The sequence below is a fragment of the Fonsecaea nubica genome (assembly GCF_001646965.1).
Source record: "Fonsecaea nubica strain CBS 269.64 chromosome Unknown Scaff47, whole genome shotgun sequence".
In the NCBI taxonomy this organism is placed as follows: domain Eukaryota; kingdom Fungi; phylum Ascomycota; class Eurotiomycetes; order Chaetothyriales; family Herpotrichiellaceae; genus Fonsecaea; species Fonsecaea nubica.
The window spans coordinates 194,736-210,302 of record NW_019173720.1 but is presented as its reverse complement, the minus strand read 5'-3'; the positions used below and the strand labels follow the sequence as shown (position 1 = coordinate 210,302).

Below are 15,567 nucleotides of genomic sequence, written 5' to 3'. Positions count from 1 at the left end.
CTGAAAAGAGTATCCAAAACACCCAGGAAGAATGTTACTGCCCACTCTATTCTCAGAGGGACATAGGGGCTGAAACACCAGTGTTTTCATTCTTTCCCCCCCTCAACCATGGGCCTTCTGGTACCAACCTGCGTTTGGGCCGTGTTCAGCGGTCTGGTATTTGCTACCCTTTCTTCTCTTGTAGGGTGTCGACAAACTAACTCGGCTGGTAGGCCGCTCACTTGAAGTACAATCGACGAGAACCGACGTTTTTGTAAGTTCCCGAGGCATACAAAGACAGGGTATCTGGCAGCTGATGTCCTCGATTTAGCCAGTATCTTGCTGAGTTGGCGACATTGTCCTTGCTGGCCTTTGTTGCCTTGTTCCATCAGTCTAGGACACTCAGCACGAGTCTAGGCCTCTGGCCTGTCTTCCTTGGGGTGCATCTCTTTGCTTTAGCGTAAGTGGTGATTATCGTTCCATAGCACGACGGGAAGTATTTTGACCAACGGTGATCGCCAAACAACAGGTCAAGCATAACAGTGTACCGACTATTCCTCCATCCACTGAAGGAATATCCCGGACCGGTACTGGCAAAGATCACCAAGTGGTACGGCTTCTACCTGACCAGCTTTGGAAAGACGTACATCGACTATGTCGAACTCCACGAAAAGTACGGCGACATTGTCCGCATCGGCCCCAACGAGCTCTCCTTTGCGAACCCAGAGTCATTGAAATACGTCCACGGAGCGGCAGCGAATAAACTGGGCAAAGGGCCGAATTACGATACCCGCCTGTGGGCCGACGGCATCAGTCTCGGAGACGAGAGGGACATTGTGGCACACAGAACTCGCCGTAAATTCTGGGACAAAGGGCTCGCGATCAAGGCCATCACTTCATACGAACCCCGGCTCGTGAGAATCATCAACGTTTTGAAGAGCAAGTTCGACACCTATGCCGGTAAGTTTTACCATCATCCGATCTTCCCGAGCGGACAAGGCGAGGCGCCAAACTGACCGAGAATTGGATGCGACCAGAAAAGGAAATCGACGTGGGTGCATTCATCGACTACTTCGGATTCGACGCCATGGCGGACCTGGCCTTCAACGAGACCTTCTCATTCCTCGAGAACGAGAGCTCCGGCGAGCTGGCCGACCTGGTCCGGAAGGGCCTCAAGATGACGGAGCTCATCCGCAACGTCCAGTGGCTGACGCCCATCTTCAAGTACCTGCCCATGGATCCCGAGGACAAGGCCCAGACGGAGCGATTTGCCAAAACCTCAGCGGAACAGTTTGAGAAGAGGCTGGCCATGGGGACCAAGCCCACCGATCTCTTCACCTACCTGTTGGCTCATGATGAATCTGGAAGGTGAATGACTTTTCTCCTCTTTTGTGCTGATTTCTGGGCAAGAAAAAGACTCTTGTCGCTGACGGGATGGATTTCTTCCATGACAACAGGACTCTGGCCAAACGAGATCTCGAGTCCGACTCTCCCGTCATCATCGTCGCTGGAAGTGACACGACTGCCGTCTGTCTAAGGTTGGGGGTTCCACACTTACTTCAAGGCTGAACAGATAAACTAACGTCTACGGGGGGAAAAGCTTCGTCTTCTACTTCATGTCCAGGGACCCCAACGTCCAGAAACAACTGATCGAAGAAATCGACAAGGCGTGGGAACAGCATGGGGAGAACCTCGACGGTCGCAAACTAGGTACGTATCCCCTATACACCCGCATTCTTTCATCGACATGGTATACGGTCTGGCTAGTGGTTTAGTTTAGTACTGACTCGCGTCCCAAACCCCGCCCAGGGCCTGAAACGATGCCCTATCTCAACGCCGTCATCAACGAATCTCTCCGCATGGTCCCGCCAGCCCCGAATGGCAATCAGCGCACGACGCCCAAGGGCGGCTGCGTGGTCGACGGACACTACCTGCCAGAGAACACGCAGGTGTCGTGCCAGCCGACGTTCATGGCGCACGACGAGCGTAGCTTCACGATGCCGCACCTGTTTGTGCCCGAGCGCTGGATCGACGAGAAGCGCGACCCGACCTGGAAACACGACACGCGCTCCTTCATTCCCTTCAGCGCGGGCCAGTACATCTGCCCCGGCAAGGCCCTGGCGTACCTGGAGATGCGGCTGCTCCTCGCGCACGTGCTCCGGGACTTCTCGTTCGAGATGTCCCCGGCTTTCGACCACGCGGGCTTCTGGCTCGGCCTGCGCAGCTACATGGGCTACATGAAGAAGCCGATACCTCTGACGGTCCATCGGAGGCAGCGTGGGGAGATATCGAACTGAGGGATTGCAAAGAAGTGAGAGGGGGAGAGAGTGTGACCTTTGAACAAGGTTGAAGAGGCAGGCTGTCTCTTTAGAGGTGTTCGTATGCAGGTGGAGTCATTCTCCCAAGGGGGGGAAGATTCGTCCCTCCTGTTTGCCCCATAACGTCCATAGCAACGAGAGACCTGTGATTTCTAGAGACTTTGACTTTCAACGCATAAAGTTGGAGCATTTCTATCCGAGGGTGCTCGAAGTACGATGGCCATGAGATATGTATTTGACTTTGCATTTTAACTCTTCCTACCGTCAGAATCGTGTAGAAAAGGAGCCATGAATCATACATGGCAAAACGAAATGCAGCACCAAAAGAAGATTGATCTAAGTCGGCGTTAGAGGTTAAGATACATGTGTACATGTGCTGTATACTCTCTTTTTCCACATTGCCAAACAGAGAATAGGTACCGCGGAGGAGGAAAATACTTTCAAATTGTAGGACCTTCACCACACAAGCTTGACAAACTAACAGTTTGTGGAGTGAGATTCTATAGAAACACTATATAAAGAGGCGTCTCATTTCCTCTGTCGCGGCAGTCAAACCTCGAAATATTGTTGCTCGTCCTTGCCGTCGACCAAGCCCAAATACCACGTCAGATCTCTGCCGTCCAAGTCCCGGGTCGAGAAGCCGTTCCCGAGCCAATACCACACGTTCCGATTACGATACTGGATCTCGTAGTCTTCGTAGCGCGGGGCTGCGATGAGCTCCATGCTAAGAACGGAGAAACAAGAAACGGAATGTTAGCAAAAAACCGTCCAGCGTCAACGCAAACTCGCAAATATATCTTTCTTGGTCCCCGTCGTGTCGGGATGACAGGTGGGCAGGCAGAAGAAGAGCACTTACTATTGAGTCCTCGTTCCTGGGTGGAGCATGATCTTTCCGCCCAGCTTGCCCCCTTTGAACCAGCTGCGGCAGTTGCCCGACCACACGGTTCGGTTGTGGTACAGGTCCGTGTGCTCCTGGTAGTCCAGGGCGACGCTCAGCCTCGGCGTGTAGCTCTTGATGTTCTCGAGCTGTAGCTTCCGGACCATCTGTGCGAAATACTCGGCCATTTTCTCAATCATGCACAGTGCGCTGCCCTGGCCCAGCGGGCCGTAGGGCCCGTAGAAAGTAAAATAGTTGGGCATGAAGGGCGCCGAGAGCCCGAGGTACGAGATGGGGTTCTTGCGGTACTGGTCTTGGAGGTTGTACCCGTTGGCGATGATGGGGAATCGGGGAACCCATGTGGTGTTGAAGCCTGTGGCCAGGATGATCACGTCGACTTCGTGCTCGTTCCCATCGGGGTCGAGGAATCCTTGCTCGGTGATTGTGTCGAGGGCTTTGGTGAAGGTCGTGACGTTGGGAGACATGAGAGCTTCGAGGAACCCGTTTCCGGGACTGTAAGCAGTTAAAATTAGTAAATATCAAATGTTAACATCGACCTCAAGAGTGTTCATGGGTGAGACTTACGTTGGCCGTTTGCATCCGACGGGGAAGTCTTTGGGAATGAGTTTCTCGATCAGGTCGTCTCTTCCCTTTAGTTTCTCCATCATTTCCTGTCTTGCCATCTGCCGAGAACCGATCAGTGATCCGTCGAGTACTACCCCAACATGGGGCGTCGGGCTATTACCTTTTCCAGACCTTGCGCTTCAGCAGTATTCTGGTGGAATGCTAGAAACCCTTCTTGCAGCTGCGTCTCCACCATTTTGCAATACTTGAGATAGTAGCCTGGCTCTTCCCTGAACCGCCTCTTCTGCTCCTCGGAATCTTTGGATGAGTCATTAGTAGTCGTTCTTGATCGTACAATGAATTCAAGGACTATAGACTTTACATTTGAAGTTGCCTCCACCCAGACCCGAGTATTTCGAGGCAAAGGACGGGGTCATCCATGTAGGTGTACTGATCCACGTATACAACTTTTCCACTTGACTCTGGATTTTGGCTGTGATTTGAACTCCACTTGATCCGATACCTACCACGGCGACGCGCTTGCCATTCAGATCGAGCCCTTCCGGGTACGCGGCAGAGTGGACGAGCACTCCTTTAAAGTCTTTGAGACCATTTATCTTGGGCCACTCCCAAAAGCTAAATTGTGTCAGTAGTGGGAAACTTTGAATAAGGGGAAATATTGGTGGAACACACTTTAGAGGGCCGCCGGCATTTATGAAGATGTCGCACGACTCGGTGAACTGGTCTCCAGACTCCAAGTCTGTGACGGTGATGTTCCAGTGACCTTCATCCTCGTCCCACTCGGCGTGGTCCACCCGGTGCCGCAGCTTGATGTACTTTGACAGCCCATACTTGACGACTATACCTTTGAAATAGTCAAAAATCTCCGGGCTCTCCGCATAGTACTGAGACCAGATATGTGGCTCCCAGGTGAACTGGTAGCTTGCAGAAGGAATGTCACAAGCACAGCCGCTATGTCGTGTCAGTCTCGATCCATTCATGGGCCACGATGAGAGTTCCTGTCATGATCAACGTACGGATAGCGATTCTCCCACCAAGTGCCCCCGACATCAGAGTTCTTGTCGTAGATTTTCAGTTCGACATTCTGCATTTGATCTTGTACGAGCTTGGCCAGATTGATTCCAGACGCACCGGCACCCAGGCATACTATCTTGACAGGGCGCAACAGCCCCGAGGGGACTTCGTTGATGGTATACCCTGCCTCGTTTGTATTCTTCCAACCATACTTTTCGGCAAGATGGCTGGTTGCATTCACTGATGTCTGTTTTGCCTTGTCATTGTCTTGAGACGCGACCATGGTGGTGAGAGACCCAATCGAGGTTCAGTGGGAGACCAGTTCAACGCCACACCTCACTCTAGTGTCTGTATTGCGCTGAGCACGTTGTATAGACCCTAGTGGAAGATCCTTTGACAAGTTGCCGCTGCTTAGACCAGCACATGCCCCAACGAAATGATATAGCCAACTTTCTGTTTGAGAGCCTCTATGGTCATCTATACAAGGCTCGCTGTTCCGGTACCTTTTGGACGCTACTCCGACTTCCTAATCCAGATAGGCAACTTGACGACTAGTGCGTGAAAACTCCGGTTCATCCACAAATAAAAGTGGGTCTATCTCCACCAGAGACTCGGGAGTGCCTGGGCCAACCACTTCAAAACTCCGACTTGAATACTTTCCTGGACTTTTGTACAATGATAAACCTGCCAGATGGTTGGGACGCACACGTGGCTTCCCCGCCTGGCCCCGGACTTCTCTAGTATCTGTGCTGTGGAGTCAGGGGACCATTGCACTAGTAGCATAGATTGAAGTTGGTCCCAAGAAATATCACTCCAGGAGGCCTCGAATTTCATCCCGACCTCCCATTCCTCTACTTCTTCATCATCTTTATCATCCCCGCCAACCAACACATGTCCGTGTTGAGGACATCATTGCCAGAACAATTTCCCCCCAAAATGACGGTTCCAAAGGAAGAATTGTCACCACATCATGACGAGCATCTCATGCATCATAGCAAAGCCCGGGAGAGATTTAGTTTCTACAACTATGGCATCGTCGTCTGCGTCTCGTGCACCTCGCTGGCCACGGGCATGGTCAACGGCATGATCAACACGACGCTGGGCCAGCCGAGCTTTCTCGTCTACTTTGGGTTCCTGGAGCAGACAAAATCCAACACGCCGTTGATCGGGGCGATTCTCGGCGTCTTCTTCGCGTGCGCCCTGTTCGGCTGTGCCTGGGCTAGCTACGCGTCCGACAAGATCGGGCGCAAAAAGACGGTGCTCATCTCGGCCATCATCTCCATTGTCAGCACGGCTCTTGTGGCTGGAAGCGTCCATATTGCCATGTTGATCATTTTCAGGTGAGGCCCCCCCCTCCTTGACGGGATGCTCTGTGCGTCGAGTGGGAAAAACTGATCATTTTTGTCGGCCATTCCAGGGGCTGCTCTGGATTTGCGTCCGGAGCATATATGTCGGTAGGATCACTGCTCCAAACCGAGCTCGCGCCGCCTCGGTATCGAGGCCTCATGGTGGGCCTTGTCGCAGTCATGATCTCTCTCGGCTATGTGTTCGCCAACTGGCTCGGTGTGGCCTTTTACTTTGTGCAGGCCAGCGGCGTCCAGTGGCGAATCCCATTTGCCATCTGCACTGTCCCATCGTTCCTGACCATTTTCCTCCTGCCTCTGATTCCGGAATCGCCCAGATGGTTGGTGATGCAGGATCGCACCGACGAAGCTCGCGCGGTCATCTCCAAACTGCACGGCCATCATGACGACGCGGGCCACGAGTTCGCGGAACTCGAAGTCAAGCAGATGGTGGACCAGATCTCGTTTGAACATCGAAATGCAATGGGTTGGTGGGAGTTGATCATGTCGAAACGGTACCGCAGGCGCTTTATCCTCACCATCATCACCCAGTCCATGAGTCAGGTATGTTGGCTCGTTCTGTAGTCTGCGGCATTATTGATTTTTGATCTGACGATCAATAGTCCGCTGGTATCGTGGTTATCGCCAGCTATGGTCCGACCATCTACGCCAGCCTTGGATTCAACACCGTGGGTCAGCTGTGCATCACTGCAGGCTATGTGACCTTTGGAGCCTTGACTGCGATCCTCGGAACCCTGCTCATCGATCGCGTGGGTCGTGTACCACTGCTCGCCATCGGAACGGCCATTCAGATTGCGCTGATTGTGGTGGTCACTCCCCTGATCGCCAAATACGCGGGAACCTCGCATGAAGCACCCCAGCAGGCCGTCGTGGCCATGTTCTATATCTTCGAATTGGGATACTGCATGTTCGCCGAAGGTGCAAGCTACACTTATGTTTCCGAGATGTGGCCGGCTCATCTCAGGGCCAAGGGTTCGGCTCTCGGAGTGGCGAGCATCTACTTCATCGACACCATCTACGTCGAGTAAGTCTCTGTGGAACCCGCGTAGAACAAAGAAAAAGTCAAGCTGACCTTTGTTTTCCTTTTCGACAGAGCGTCCCTCTATGCCTTTGTGTCGATCGGATGGAAATTCTACCTCGTCTTCATCGCCGTGGGCGTCGCTTCGCTGGCCGTGTTTCTCTGGTTGGCCAAGGAAACCAAAGGCAAACCGCTGGAAGAGATTGCCGGGCTATTCGGCGACGAAGTCGCGGCTGAGACTTTGGAAAATCTTGTCATTGCGCATGATGCCGAAGTCGAAGAGACGAAAGAGGTTCCCAAGGTTAGCAAGCTGCGTGACTAAGACGCCAGCGTGAAGAGGGACTTTAAGGAGAATTAGGAGCTGGTAAGGCGGTGGGGAGAGGATGATAGGGGCTCGGGGAACCGAGCTTTGTTGCATGATGGCTGTCGCGTATGATGCTGGAGCGAGCAAGGGGCCCTCGTGAATCTAGCTCTTATAATCTAGAATGCCCTCGTGAGTTGTCATCCTTTCAATCGTGCCGCTTCGAGCGTTGATTGGTCCGTCCCATAAGCACATGGCGTGATTTCCGAATGCCGTCAGCGACTTGGCCAGAGATCCACAATGAAATGCCACGGCATCAGGAGAAGGAGTTCCGCGCCCCCCTCCACATGTAAGAAAACAATCTGGAGTCTTGTGTTATTTTTCTTCCCACCTTCACAATCCCAGACCGTCTTATGAGGTACGAGGTTCATCAAACTAGTTTCAGACCGGAAGGAGAGACAACTCTCGCTGGTCAATCTGGCCTACGAGTAGACATTGCTTCGGCGCCTTCCTTCGAAGACGAGGATCCTCAAAACACTGACAAGTATTGCCGGAGCAGGTAGCACTCAATGACAGACGCCGGTTCTGGCGGACAAACTGACCAGTCGGGGCATATCCATCGTGCTTGCGGATCGCCACTAGGTCAAAGGTCCAGCGGCTGTCCATGAGATAGCCCAGAAGTACGGTGTCCGTGCATGACCCAAGAGTCAGAGGTTAAGCATCTTGTGGCCGTGGTGCTCGAGTCCACAGGGATACTGGATTATGCGGCCAACTCTGCAGGTATCGGTGAGTTGGTATGGGACGAGGAAGAGAGCATCATCACGACCGAGGTGTTTGACAGGTATGGTCGAGGACGACAACCCACCACACGTTTGGCTTATTTGTTACTGAACAGACGCCCAGAGATGTGACCTCCAGCCCGAACTCGAACCCCGGCCAGCTCACGGCGCATTCGTTAACACTGTCTCGGTCTCGGGTCTCTATACCGTAGGACTGGCAGCGTATACACCGAGTAAATTGGTGCGGCGACGGTCATGGAGTATGGGGCTAAGTTTGATGGTCCGAGGGGTATCAGATTGAACGCAGTCTGTCTGGGCTGACAATGGCGGCTATAATTGAGTACAGAAGGGGCGAAGAGGGAAAGATTAGGGATTCAAGAGAACGAGAAACTCGCATGTACACCACAAGATTTCGCTGCGCCGTATGGCTTTTACATTCCACGTGGCTACTTTAGGTATACAATGCTATAACTCGGTACAAAAGACTGCTATACTCGGTACAAGCATTCTGACCACATGGAAATCCGCCTCCCCCCCACCCCCCCATTTCACTGTCCCGCTTCTTCACCCGCCTTCTTGTCCTCGTTTCTTCCATGCAGGGTGGTTCGCTAGTTTAGAACCTTCCAGCCCCGGAAACTGCCACTGGCTCGCCCAAGCCTGCCTGTGCAGGCATCCACCCCCAGGGTCACTTAATAATGCAACAATTCCCCCCCAAGACCCCGAAATCCCCAAAAAAAACTCCGCATTTCCTCCAGGCCACGATCTTCTACATTTCTCATCCTAGAGCCCTTGCTGAAGCCACCCCTCGATGTCGCAACAGAAGAGCAGAAAGCAGCCTACGGAGAGGAAGTATATCTCCAGAGCATGTCTGGCGTGTAGAAAGCGGAAGGTGAAGGTATTGATCACACATGCTCCAGCTCTATCTCTCTTGGTGTCATGACGCGGAGCTGATTTTTCACTCGACAGTGTAACGACGATAAGCCACGATGCTCTAATTGCACTCTGTACAATGTCGAATGCGTCTTTGTCGAGGATCGTCGTCGGTGAGTTCACTTGCACTCCATGACCGCCAAAAAGATGTTGGCAAAGCAAAGACGTTGTAGAGAATTGGGAGAGGCTGATCTGCTGTAGCATGTCCATGTCCTCGCGTCTAGAGAGTGTCATTGCAGCATCAAAGGCTTCCCAAGAAGATCTCCGCAACGGGACTCCCTCTCATATACCAAGCAATAATTTCCAGCCACAGCGGCTCTCCGAGACTGCGGACCGTCATTATACCCATTCTTTAGCACCCGATCAAGACATTCTCGATCATCTACAACCAGGATCAGACAATTACTTCTCAACCTCTGGTGCAACGAATTCCATCAGTGTTGAGCCTATACCGTCACCAGATTCAGAGCAAGATTGGGGATCTTGGATCGGCCTGGACGATGGAAATGACCTTTCCAGCGCAGCTTGCTTCTCCAACGAATGCCATCCGTTATTCGATCTCGTCCCCTCACTGGGACTCGCGCACACCGAGCCAGACGTGCCCTTGACTCTGCCAGGAGATCCCGTTCCAGATACAATCTCACCGGGGGAAATGTTTGCAGGGGGAAGCCCAGAACTACTGATCTCCGCGGCAGGAAGCGACTCGTCAGGGATGAGCGCCAGAGGCAAAGTGAGATCGCATGACTTTGACGATCAAGACGAAGAACATGTAGACAGTATCACGAAGAATCTTACAAGTCGCCTGGGACGCTTACAGATTGCTGAGGACGGCCAGCCTCGCTACTACGGAGCCACCAGCAACCTGCATCTTTTACATCGGGGACCGTCGTCCTTGTGTCGACCCAACCTCCGGACGGTGGTGACACACGGCGAGGCAGCCATCGCCCGAGCCGGCCTGCAGTGGAAGGGAGATGCCGAGTACGAAGAAACTCTGGTGAACCTGTTCTTTTCATGGCACAATGCCCTGATGTACGTTGTGGATAAACCCATTTTCTTCAAGGAGCGACAGCAATTTCGCTCGGGACACTATACGAATCTCTACTCTCCCGCCCTAGAAAATGCCATGTAAGAGTCATACCCTTCTCTCTGGCCCCGACATCGACATCGAGGTCTAGAAAATGGAATGAAAACTAATTGGTCATCGCAGATACACCATTGGCGCCGCATACACAGATCGTGTCCATCCCGATGTGGACGGTCCCACGGACGAGTTCTTCGGCTTTCGAACAAAGGCTCTCTTGGACATTGAAATCGATAGTCCAACCATTGCCACCGCCCAAGCACTGCTGGTGCTCTCGTCGCACGAGGCTGCTCATGCGCGCGACTCCCGCGGCTGGATCTATTCTGGTCAGCTCACTTTCTTCCTGAGAAAGTCATCGGGGCAATCTTACTGACACAAATTACAGGAATGGCAGTGCAGATTCTGTCGGATCTCGGTCTACATCTGAATCTGGCGCAGGACTTTTCAAAGTTCCACAACACAAACAGCAGCGCCGCCGAGGTCGCGTTGCTGCGGCAGAACCTGTTCTGGTCTGCCAACACGATAGACACGTGAGGCTCTTCCAAGACACTCTCCACAAGGTTCAAAAAAAAGACTAACTCGAGGGAACTCAAGCCTGTGGGGTGCTTATAGCGGACGGCCCTCGCTGATGAAACGTCTCGCCCACAATATACCAGGACCGATGCCGTCGGCCAATTACGCCTGGGAGTATTACACCGACGAGTACAGCACCATGAATTTCCCAAAGGACTTTGACTTCCACGCCGCGGCGCACGTCCACGCCCATCTGGCCAAGCTGATGGCCGTCTTTGCCCGCGTGTCGGAAGTGCTGTACGTTTACAACGAACACCCACCAACAACCACCCCGGTGGGACAAATGAGGCACACATCTTTGCTAATGCATGTTATGACGCAGATACTCGGGCGTCCCTGACGTGCAGGAAGACATTGAGAAGTTCGTCGCCAAGTCTGATGCCGACCTTCAGGATTGGCTCAGTTCCCTGCCCCCGGCCCTCCGCGTCGACTACTCGTCCTCCAAATCGCGGACCGCCATCTATCTTCCCGCCGTCCTCGAACTACAGTAAGCTCCATTCCCCAAACGTTGTGGTTGATAAGTCACTGATCTAACAACCCCGTCAGCCTCATCTTCAACGAATGCGTCATCCTCTTGCACCGGCCACTCATCGCCGTCGACGAATCGTCGCGACTGTCCATCTCGCCCACGCACCGAAACGCCGCCCAATCCTTCTCCAAGTGCGTCCAGGCGGCGCAGCGCGTCTGCCAGCTGCTGACCATGTTCCGCCAACGGTACGGCCTCCGCCGGCCGCACCACCAAATGGTCCACGTCACCATGACGGCCGGGCTCATCCACGTGTTCCAAATGTGCATCACCAGCACGGGGAGCGCCGAGAACCAAAAGGCCCAGCAGTCGTTCGTCACCTGCATCCAGAGCCTGGGGGAGATGGGCCAGACGTACAAGAGCGCGTCGCGCGCCCTCGATGTCATCACCTCGCTCGGCCAGAGCTGGCAGCAGGACGACTTGGCCGGGCGCCGGGTCAAGTGGCCGAAGCTGCAATGACTGCTTTTCTGATCATGTGAAACGATGTGAAGTGATGTGAAGTGATGCCATGGATGATTCGATAATTTCTCCGGAGGAGTAAATGGAAGGGGCGGAAGGGAGGGGAGGAGGATATTTATACCTCAGTTAGCGCATATATACCCACCTATATTAAGTAGACCGTGTGATTGATTGCCCACTTGTACACACAAGATAAGTTTGCTTGGGAGGGTGTTTTCTTCCCTTGTGTTATTTCTGTCCCATATCACGGCCGAGTCGCCATTGTCTCATGATCGAGGCCCACGGGGATTCAGTACCAGTACGAGGGGTAGAGGTGGCATCTCCGGGGGGAATGTGTGATGCCCGGAAAATCAACACCGTCGCCCGCTCGACCGTGCGTGGTGAATGTGGGAAAACGTGTCGTTAGTCTCGTTCATCACCCGATCGATCTGGAAGTAATTGGCGCCTTGGGCCTCGGCTCTCCTTTTGTGTTTTCTATGTACAAGTATGTATAGATGGTACGTGTAGAGAGAGAGAGAGCCAGGCCATATTGTCGACCAGTGCTTTCAAAGGTTGTTGTTCAATATTTCCTTTTTGTGGTTTTCTTTTCTTCGTTAGCATCAGGAGAAACCAGCAATCAAACAATCACGATCATGGGAGAGTCCAGCCCGGCCGCAGTTCCCACTGCCGTCGATCCACAACCAAGTCTCCCTGTGCATCCCAGCAATGGAACTCCCGCGCTCAACAGCTCCGCCAAGTTCAAGTGCGCGGACCAGTATCTGGGTCAGGGGCGGCCGATGAAGATTATCGTCGTCGGCGCCGGCCTCAGTGGCATCGCGGCCGTCAAAATCTTCAAAGACACATTCACCGACGGGTCGGTGGAGCTGGTCATCTACGAAAAGAACTCGGACGTGACGGGGACGTGGTTGGAGAACCGTTATCCGGGGTAAGTACCTCCCTACCATTACAGCCCTGGAAGATATGAGAAGGTAGATTCTTGGTATCATTTTTCTGAGCTTGAGAGAGACACACAGTTGCGCTTGCGACGTGCCGGCACACGCATACACCTTCAGCTGGGAAGGGAATCCGCGGTGGTCGCGCGCCTATGTCGGCTCGCTGGAGCTCTATGAGTACTTCAAAGGCCGCGCCGTGGCGTACGGGGTGGACAAGTTCGTCAAACTCAACAGTCGGGTCAAGGAGGCCGTCTGGAACGAGAGCGAGGGCAAGTGGAAAGTGCAGATCGAGGACGTGACGTCGGGGACCACCTTCTCGGACGAAGCTGAGGTTCTGATCAACGCGGCTGGATTTCTAAAGTACGGTCTCTTGTCCAATTCTCCGCCTTTCTCACAAAGACACTCGTCTGACCTGTTTCTCCAGCAAGTGGAAGATGCCCGATATCCCCGGTCTGGAGAGTTTCCGAGGGAAGTTGATCCATTCCGCACAATGGGACGAGGCATATTCCCTCGACGACAAGGTCGCTGGCATCATCGGCACGGGGTCGTCTGCCATTCAGATCATCCCGCAAATACAGCCGAGTAAGTTCACGCTCTTTCTGTCTTGAAATTGAGAAACACCGTCCAACTCAAACAAAATAAGAGGTCAAACACTTGACATCCTTCATTCGCTCCTCGACATGGATCACACCAGAGTTTGCCGCCGAGTTCGCCCCCGAGGGACGGACGGCCTTCTTCTCAGAACGACAAAAGGATGAGTGGGCGCAGGACAAGGACAAGTTCCTCGAGTATCGAAGGAAGGTCGAGTCGACCATGAACAAATTCTTCGACATGCAGTTCAAGGACTCGACGCTGCAGAAGGACGCATACGAAAACTTTCGCAAGACTATGCGAGAGCGGTTATCGAGAAAGCCCGAACTCGCTGAACTCATGAGTAAGAATCTCTCCCTGGAGCGAGACCTGTTCTTTCACTCCTTGTTCCGAAGACAAACATTGACTTTTTTCTCTCTTTGGTTATCATCAGTCCCCACCTTTGGCGTTGGCTGTCGAAGAGTCACTCCTGGCCACGGATATCTTGAAGCACTCACAGAAGACAATGTTACTGTGCGGAGTGACGGAATTGTCGCAATCACAGAAGATGGCGTGCGCATGAACAAGGGCGATACCATCAAGCTGGATGTCCTGATCTGTGCGACGGGCTTCGACACAAGTTTCCGCCCGCCCTTCCCTCTGATCGGCCGAGAGGGTCGCGATCTCAGGGACGAATGGGCAGAGGAACCGCGGTCATACTGCTCCATCGCGGCTTTGAATATGCCCAATTATTTTAGTAAGTCTTCACCTTGGGTCGTCTGCTAAGGCTTTCCCTGTCATCTCTCTCTCTCTCTCTCTTACAAGAATCCAGTCGTCAGCGGGCCCAATTTCCCCTTGGCGAACGGCTGCCTCCTCCCCTGTCTCGAGACAAACATCAGGTACGCCTTCACGGCGGTACAGAAACTGCGGTACGACTCCATCAAGGCCGTCGTGCCCAAGCCGCAGGCCGTCGACGACTTCCAGGAGTTCAAGGATGCGCTCATGGAGGACCTCGTCTGGACCGACCACTGCGTCTCATGGTACAAGAACGGCAGGGCCGAAGGCAAAGTCTGGGGTCCGTGGCCCGGATCGTCGCTCTCGTACCTGGAGTTGATGGCCCGGCCGCGCTGGGAGGACTGGGACTTTACATACCTGCGACCGAACCGGTTCAGCTTCCTCGGACGGGGCAAGACGGAGCGTGAGTGTCGCGGCGGGGATCTGGCTTATTATTTGACAGAGCCGGGGGCCGCAAAATCTGCCTAGATATGTAGATTGTGGAGGAGGGCCCCTTTTCAGGTTTGGCCTGAACACTCTGTGCTTCTTTAGAAATAAAGTCCGGTCAATGACATTGTTACTCTCTGTTGTGACAGGCTGGAGCCCCCGGGATGGTTCAACATCCAGATTTAGGTACAGAACGCGTACGTCGTGTATGTGTATATGTGTGTGTGCCACACAGATTTGATAGAGCTCCATCATACCAAGAGACCAAGAGACCAAGAGACCACACCAAAAGAGGTTAATGGGTTGAATGACTCCACAGAGCTCCCGTCTCGGTTAGCTCCGGCAAAATACTGTACGAGCGAAGACAACCTCGCACTCTTTCAGCCAATCAGAACTTCCGCAACAATCTCCACGGCTATCTAATTCCACGGAAATCGAACAAGACGTCCAAGACGTCCAGACTCTCTCTTTTTTTCCCCGGCCGGCCGGGTGAGAACAATCAAACTTTTTATCCCCCGTTTCGAGATGGATGTGACTGGACTGTGTGACTTTGTCTTCAGGTCCCCGCAAAAAGCTGGGGAGAGAGAGTGGCGGAGTTTGTGATCATTTGCCACTTGGGGCTCCGCCAGTACCGGGTTTTCGATCCTGATCATCAGCACGGCGAGGACGGAGCGAGGACCTTTGGTGGATGAGCACGAGTAGATCCAGAATTCATCGACAAGACATGTTAAACGCCACCCCTTGAACTACACACACAGTCTTCTATCGAGTCCTCGAAGAGTATTTTTGATTCGCTAGCGAGTGATAGTGTCGAGTACTTGTATTCGTGGCAATAACCACCCTGGGGGTTCTTTTGTCCATTGCCAGACCTGCCAGTAATGCTTCCAGGACCAGTAGATCAGAAAGTGGTCCTGGACAAGGAGTCAAGGTTTAACCAGGACTTGCTGAGTTTGAGGGAAACAAGGTCCACCGTTTGATCGGGTTTCAGGGTCCTCGCATGTACCTCCCGTTCCTCGTGGCATGCACGCGGCAAGACGCCG

General features: G+C 53.2%; 5 protein-coding genes across 5 annotated transcripts; 4 read left to right on the top strand and 1 right to left on the bottom strand.

The window, feature by feature from the left end:
• Positions 1-108: 108 nt before the first annotated feature.
• AYO20_07065 (hypothetical protein) lies at positions 109-2,276 on the top strand (the record flags this gene model as incomplete). The annotated part of the gene is made up of 8 exons (XM_022645353.1): positions 109-156; positions 213-253; positions 311-439; positions 509-939; positions 1,017-1,347; positions 1,437-1,517; positions 1,604-1,689; positions 1,789-2,276. The coding sequence occupies 8 exons, from the start codon at positions 109-111 to the stop codon at positions 2,274-2,276; spliced, it is 1,635 nt and encodes a 544-aa protein (XP_022498739.1).
• Positions 2,277-2,846: 570 nt separating this feature from the next.
• AYO20_07064 (hypothetical protein) lies at positions 2,847-5,056 on the bottom strand (the record flags this gene model as incomplete). The annotated part of the gene is made up of 7 exons (XM_022645352.1): positions 2,847-3,021; positions 3,154-3,687; positions 3,760-3,857; positions 3,920-4,056; positions 4,121-4,374; positions 4,432-4,710; positions 4,776-5,056. The coding sequence occupies 7 exons, from the start codon at positions 5,054-5,056 to the stop codon at positions 2,847-2,849; spliced, it is 1,758 nt and encodes a 585-aa protein (XP_022498738.1).
• Positions 5,057-5,709: 653 nt separating this feature from the next.
• On the top strand, positions 5,710-7,477 carry AYO20_07063 (hypothetical protein; the record flags this gene model as incomplete). The annotated part of the gene is made up of 4 exons (XM_022645351.1): positions 5,710-6,113; positions 6,191-6,680; positions 6,740-7,161; positions 7,231-7,477. 4 exons carry the CDS (start codon positions 5,710-5,712, stop codon positions 7,475-7,477), a joined length of 1,563 nt encoding a protein of 520 aa, XP_022498737.1.
• A 1,890-nt stretch (positions 7,478-9,367) lies between these two features.
• Positions 9,368-11,804, top strand: AYO20_07062 (hypothetical protein; the record flags this gene model as incomplete). Its single annotated transcript, XM_022645350.1, has 6 exons — positions 9,368-10,290; positions 10,373-10,572; positions 10,632-10,776; positions 10,841-11,056; positions 11,142-11,306; positions 11,366-11,804. The coding sequence occupies 6 exons, from the start codon at positions 9,368-9,370 to the stop codon at positions 11,802-11,804; spliced, it is 2,088 nt and encodes a 695-aa protein (XP_022498736.1).
• Positions 11,805-12,436: 632 nt separating this feature from the next.
• Positions 12,437-14,569, top strand: AYO20_07061 (hypothetical protein; the record flags this gene model as incomplete). Its single annotated transcript, XM_022645349.1, has 6 exons — positions 12,437-12,729; positions 12,818-13,096; positions 13,161-13,318; positions 13,380-13,670; positions 13,761-14,063; positions 14,139-14,569. 6 exons carry the CDS (start codon positions 12,437-12,439, stop codon positions 14,567-14,569), a joined length of 1,755 nt encoding a protein of 584 aa, XP_022498735.1.
• Between the last annotated feature and the right edge of the window lie 998 nt (positions 14,570-15,567).